Raw genomic sequence first — 6,488 nt, 5'->3', positions numbered from 1 at the left:
TCGTCTGCAGTACACACTTGTGTCTGAGACAAGTTTTATCCATTGTTGCTTCCTCCAAAGAATTCTGGGAATTGTAGTTCAGTGAAACCCCTTGGTTCGAGCTTCCTAGATCCCTTGACAAAACGACAATAGCCCTAGTGTCCTGGGAGAAAGGTGATGGCCAGTCAAGCAGGGTTAGTCTGTAGCAGAGATATCTCCTAGTCTTCATTGTGTCAAAAGCCCTGTCTCATTTTGCCACCACATGCACTAACAAGGACACATGACTGTTCAAAAGAGAGGCCTGTAAGGAGACTTGATTTATTATTGTGCAAGCGATGCCCATCCTTTGGGCATGTGAACTGTACTGGAGGCAATATGGAAGTTGTCTCTGAGATGTCATGCTAACTTCCCACGTATGTGCCAATGCTGCAGTGGTGAAGCTAGACAGATGTGAAACAGCCCAGCAAGGAGAAGGGAACTGGAACGACAGGGACAAAATATTAAAATCTAGATCGGGATAATACTTTGTAAAGATTGCTTGAGATTTAGGGTCAGTCTTAGGCATGCTTACCTGGGTGGAAAGCCCCCTGGCTCTCAGTCGGTCTTACTTCCGAGTAGACATGCAAAGGGCCTGGCTGCAAGGCATTCAACTTCCCCCAGACAGCCCACTTGACTCGATTGGTCAAGTCACCCACCCTCCCTTTCATACACCCCGGACTTCTTTGCGCTCCTTCAACCTTGACTCCAGCTCCGCGGAGCCGCAGCGTGGTCTACACTGACCCGCTTCCTCTCTTTGCCTTTTCGGCGAAATCTCTCCCCTTCCCCCCCTCCCCGCTGCTTTACGCCTGTGCCTGTTTCTTTAATTGGGCGGCTGCCCCGTCATTCCTCCCGACTGGCCCTCCCCCCTCCCCTCTTCCTTGCAGTCTGCTCGGGTCGTTTCCTTCCCGTCACGCCAGCACGGAGGTGCCTCCGGAGCCCGGGGAGGCTCCATCAGCTGACCGGGTCTGCAGCAGTGTCGGGAGGAGAGCGGCACACGATTGCAGCAGTTTGAACTGGGGGAGGGGGGGGGCTGCCTGCCTGCCTGCCTGCCTGCCTGCGGGGCGAGTTGAATCCAAGGGCGAAAGAGTTCGCCTCCCGCGTTCACTGCCAGGTCCGACGCAGCCCCTCCGATGATTCGGATTCTCAGTCTGATTGTCGTTATTATTGTCTTCGTCTCGCCGGCAAAAGCTGCGGGGTTCCTTCCTGAGCAGGCGCTCCCGCCTCCCGTTGACACGCCCCGCCCGGGGCTTGCATCTTTGACATTCTCCAGCCATACTGTACTGTAACCTTCAGACGCCCCCTTGGAAGGGACGGGGGAGACGGCCAAGCCCTCTTCCAAACCCAGCCCCATCTGACAGCCGCCGTGTCATCCTGAAGGCGTTCGGAAGCCCCCTTCTCGATCTCAACCTTGCGGTGCCCTCTCCGACTTCGCCTGGCTCTTTCCCCGCTTCTCCGCTCCCCGGTTTTGGAGCGGGGAGGAGGAGCGCAGTCACGGGGCCTGAGGCGGGAGAGCTCCGCTTCGGGGAGGCTTTTTGCAGAGAAAACTGCTGACTAGGCATCTCCCCCCCCAGTTCCACGGTATACAGCCCCCGCCCCGCAAATGCATCCAGATGGCCGCTGGTTAAATGAGCCGCCCCTCCTCCCGACAACCCCCCCCCCCAGTTTAGCAGCTCCCCGACTGCAGGTGTGTGAAAAGCCATCTCCTGCGGCAGGAACAGCGGCTAACCTCCCGCAACCCTTACCGTGGGATCGGGGAGGGGGGCGGAGTAAGCGAGAGCCCAGCGAGAAATGCCGATCCAGCAACCTCGGTAGCGGGAGGAGGAGGAGGAGGAGGAGGAGGAGGAAGAAGGCGCCAGCGTAGAGTAAGGAGGGAATAGTGTCAGTGGGATGGTCCGGAAATCCCGTGATAAAAAAGAGGGAGTCGTTAAAGTACGGAGCGTTCGGCTCGTCTTTTTCCTCCCTCTGTTGCTGGCTCATTGTCGTGCCCCGGACGTTGTCCCAAGGCGGAGAAGTTCTTGCGCCTGAGCTATTGGCCATCCCTTTCAGCAACAGCGTTTTCGCTCCTGGAGGCACACATGGACCCGGCGAGTAACCGGAGCTTGATCTGCTAAGGAAACTGGGGAGGGAGGGAGAGGAGGAGGAGGAGGAGGAGGAGGAGGGAATAAAGAACATTCTCTTCACAACTCAAGAGGAGACAGAACTGCGGGAACCCAAACGCTGGAACGAAAAGAAAAGGTATTTTTTCCCCCTGGCCTTTTTAGCGCCTTCTTTTCGAGAGGCGGGGGAACTGTCCTAGGTGCTGACGCTGCCATGCTCGGCAACGTGTCCTTGGTTGTAGGCACCGCCCGGACGCAGGGAAATGTCCTTGGTGCTGAACGCTCGCCTTTCCCATCTTCTGCTAAAATGCCCTGCAGCTCTCGCCTCACGGATCCGGCGATTTCTCGTATTTCTCTCTCGCGGTGCCGCTGTGAGCTGTCCTGGTGCTGAAACCCTCGACTTCGGGTTTGCAGAGATGGGTCCTGGGCAGGAAAGGGGGGGGGGAGTATTAATGATGGGTATGCCGGACAGGCTTTGGGGTCATGTTTCTGCTTGCAGTAACCTCCCGAGTCTGGGCACGGAGAGACTTGCAGTGCAAGCTTTCTGACTGACAGCTTTATTTGCTGGTGAAAAGGTTATATCATTCTAATGATCTGAATACCTTGGTGCTGCAAAGTACAGTGTGTGTGTGTGTGTGTGTGGATTTTTAAAAGCCTCCCCAGTATGTTTTGCGTCGTCTCCGTGCAACTTCATTGGAATTAGAAGCATGCCTCATGTTCCTTTGGTGCATGCATTGATTTTTTTTCTCCCAAGAGGAGTCTGAGGTCACAGTATTTTTTTGAACACAGAAGTTTGGAGAGGGAAAACGGCCGGTTGGTGCAGTCGTGCAGCCCTCTGTTTCTTCTTAATACATTCCCTCTAGCTCTCGCTCCCCTTTTCTAAAGAAAAAAAAAAAGCCTGCCTAAACAGTAATATTACTGGAAAATAAAATAAAGAGCTTACATGACTAGGGCTGCAATCCAGGGTGTAAACCCCTCTGAACACAGTGGGACATTTCTGCATATACATGCATAAGACTGATCTGCAGGGCACTGTAAATGAAACTTTGGGGGCATGTACATTTCTCTGCAGATCTAATGGAGGGGGGCATCGTGGGTTTAAATGACAATTTCCTCTTCCTGGGAATCCCATTCACTTCTGGAGTTCAAGTTCGATTGTACAATCCCAAATGATTTCAAATAATGACTAGAGTTTTGCTTGTGGGGAAAAAGAACTTGATGAAAAGAAAATGGACGTGACAGATATATCAATTAATATCCTTAATGCTGTCGCCTCGGTCTGGAAGTCTATGCCGCAGTTTGAGTCAATGTCAGGATTATTAAGTATTGCACCAAATCCAAGAGAAACTTCCCTGTGACTTTGCAAGAAGTTGACCTTGTTTTTCAGAGGTGATACAATCAGTCTAGCTTTAGGTGCTTCTAGCATACATGATCTTAATGGCACCTCGATCGTCAACTGGCATTTCATTCCCCTTCTTGTAATGTGTCTGATATTTGACTGGAGCCACTTTGCCAGTCAATGATGCCAACATGGGGTCAGCAATTAGGCGGTATTGACAGCAAAGCCTACTGCTGTGAATTCAAGGAGCTCAAGTGCTTCAACCTTCAAATGCCCCCCAGTGCTGCCCCTGCTCTTTGCTAGAGCTCCCTCGCCCTTCCTCAAAGGACCCTCTCTGAAAAATCGCTACAAAGTCAAAAATGTTTAACCTTTTGCCAGCGAGAACTTGGCTAAACTCCCTGGATTTCATGTGAAGCCAAATAGCCCCTTCTAAATAGCCCGGTATAAAAACTGAAATGGGTGCTTAGAAAATTCAATTAAATGCTACAGCCTATTTAGATGGCAAATGAAGGTGCAGCTTTTTGTTTGTTACAATGCTTAATTTTCTACTGAAAGATTCAGAGTGAACAGTGCCTTAGTCCAGGAATAGTTCCCCATTAATTCAGTGCTATCCCATGACAGTCTGCCAGTGATAGATTGCTCCTTTTCTTCTTCCTCCCTAATGATCATAGTACACAATGTTAAGGAATACACCATGCCATCTAGCTGTCCAAAACATTAGCAAGTAACTTCAGGTTCTGGGTGAATGGAGGGGTGGGGGAAGCCACCCAATAGGCTGCTGAGAGGACAAGGAGATCTAATGCGATAAGGCACATAGCTGGATCCGGATTCCAAAGGAAGACAGCCCTAATGTGAATCTTTTTTACCTTCTGGATTCAGCTGCAGGCAGCTGCTCGAGAACTTGTCTGAGTCTGACTTGCATGTGAGAACTGATCTGGTGGAAAGGAATCTAAGCCATCAACATGGAATTTGTAATGAAACAAGCTCTAGGAGGTAAGGAAAAAGTGATGCTGTTTTGTGCCTGCTTATTGGGGAATGAATTCTTGGGAAGTCATGGATTTTGTCATGAAAGGGCCTGTGGTGTGGATGGTGGTATTTTGTAAGTGCTTGGTGGGCTACGTGTGTTCATTCCCTTCCTCTCTGCCTTGACGCTGTCTTGTAAGGAATTTTCATGTCAAATAAGGCAGATTTGACATTGGAAAACTTGCAGAGAGATTTGAAGAAGCCTAGCACAGACCATTGAGCTGAGTAATCGATGTAATTAATGGTTCCTTTTTGCAAATGTTGCTTCTTGTTCTCCTCCCTCCCATGTATCATATGACTTGTCTGGAATGTAAAACTTGCATCAGATCCCTGATCTTTTATCCAAAGTGTGGTGGTATTTGTGGGTGTTGAATCTCACTGTCAGTAGAGGGCAGCACTGAAGGCTTGCCTCAAGCAGAGAGCTGGTTGCCGAACTTCCAAGGTTCTGTCCTATCGAAGCAGATATATTCCCAGCAACTGATCAGCTTTTTGTAAGTATCCCCACAAAAGTGCAAAAAGAGAGAGAGAGAGAGAGAGAGAGAGAGAGAGAGAGAGAGAGAGAGAGAGGGATACTGTAGAAAAGATTAGCCAAACTAGACAAAACAGACCTATGCCATGTATTTTATTACAGGATGAAACACAGTAGTTTCCAACAGACCTTTGAATAATGACGTCTACATTATAAACATAAACCAGTTTCAGGCCCATCTCATCTAGCATCCTGTTTCACGCTGTAACCCAACAGATGCTCCCAGAAGGCCTGCAGAAGCCAAAGCCTCCTTTCATTGTCACCCCCACACACTGCTATTCAAAGGGTTACTGCCTCTGAATATGCTAGTAGTCTTTGATGGAACCTCCCATGAATTTGTTGAGTGCCCCATAAAAATCAGCTTAGACTCTACTCCGTCCTGTGGCAGTGGGTTTCACAAGTGACTTAGTCTCTGCTTGAAGTAGGAAACCACTGTTCCCTCTAAGTTGAGTTAGTGTGAGCGAGCTCACAGTTTTTTTAGCCGCCAGCTCACAGATTTTTTTGTCCTAGCTAAGGAAGGATGGCTCCAGAGCAGACTAATATATGCAGTAGCCAAATCGCTTGCTCGCAACTTTAATGCCAGTAGCTCACAAAGTAGAATGTTTGCTCACAAGACTCCACAGCTCGGAGGGAGCATTGGTAGGAACCCTAGGGATTGCACTTCTAGGGGAGACCTCAGCATCTCTATGAGATCAGTCTCAGCAAACTCAGACAAATGTCCTTGCCTCTGGGTCACTGGGGGGGGGAGAGGATGCTAGTTAAACTGATTTTATACCTGGTTTGTGTCTGTGGCATAGCCACACAGAATCTTTATGAATTGTAGATCGCTGCAGTAAGAGCCTCAAGGACAACCATTAAAGAAAGAGCCTTCCTGTGGTCTGCCTTGGCTCGTGTTTGTCTTTTAATGGATGTTCTCTGGTTATCGGGAGGCAGGGAATATGGCCCGATAATTGATAAGCAAAATGCAAGTCATGAAGCTCTTCTGTGACTTCACAATGTGAGTTTCCTTACAGAGGGCTCCCGCTTCTTCTGTACCATTACAGTGCAATTTTTAATTTTTTTTGCAATGCTCTTCCACTGACTGGTGTTTCGAGACCCGCTTTGAAGGTCACCGATACTCTTGCAGTGATTTTTTTTTTGTGTGCAAGTCATCCAAGGCGACGGGGTGTTATCCCCAGTACATATTATCCCGCTAGATCTGCCATTATTGTTTATTATGCTCCGCTACGGATGCCATTTGCACCAAAATTGTATGATGATGCTATTTATCAGACACAGTTTATGGTCTATTTGATTCTCCTGTATGTACTAGAAGATGGAGGGTGAGTTCCCCCCACACACAATTGGAAAGTGAATTAAACGAGTGGTATGAGCCTTGAAGAAGGAATGTGTTAAGATTCCCCCCCCTCCCATTATTACATTGTTCTGGGTCCTTAGCTGTATGCATACTGTTTAAAGTCCCATTCGTCCTGATGGTTTTCTA

General features: G+C 49.0%; 1 protein-coding gene across 1 annotated transcript in view; it reads left to right on the top strand.

Moving 5' to 3' along the window:
- Nucleotides 1-2,208: 2,208 nt before the first annotated feature.
- Nucleotides 2,209-6,488, top strand: part of LOC107122997 (complexin-1) — a 231,880-nt gene continuing 227,600 nt past the window's right edge. The window contains exons 1-2 of the mRNA XM_015426151.1: nucleotides 2,209-2,253; nucleotides 4,333-4,446. Of these exons, the coding sequence (XP_015281637.1) occupies nucleotides 4,416-4,446 (31 nt within the window). The 5' untranslated portion in view covers nucleotides 2,209-2,253; nucleotides 4,333-4,415. The remainder of the gene's footprint in view (nucleotides 2,254-4,332; nucleotides 4,447-6,488) is intronic.

The sequence above is a fragment of the Gekko japonicus genome, unplaced genomic scaffold, assembly GCF_001447785.1.
Source record: "Gekko japonicus isolate JY-2015 unplaced genomic scaffold, Gekko_japonicus_V1.1 scaffold205, whole genome shotgun sequence".
NCBI lineage: Eukaryota > Metazoa > Chordata > Lepidosauria > Squamata > Gekkonidae > Gekko > Gekko japonicus.
This window is presented reverse-complemented; position numbering and strand designations above follow the sequence as displayed.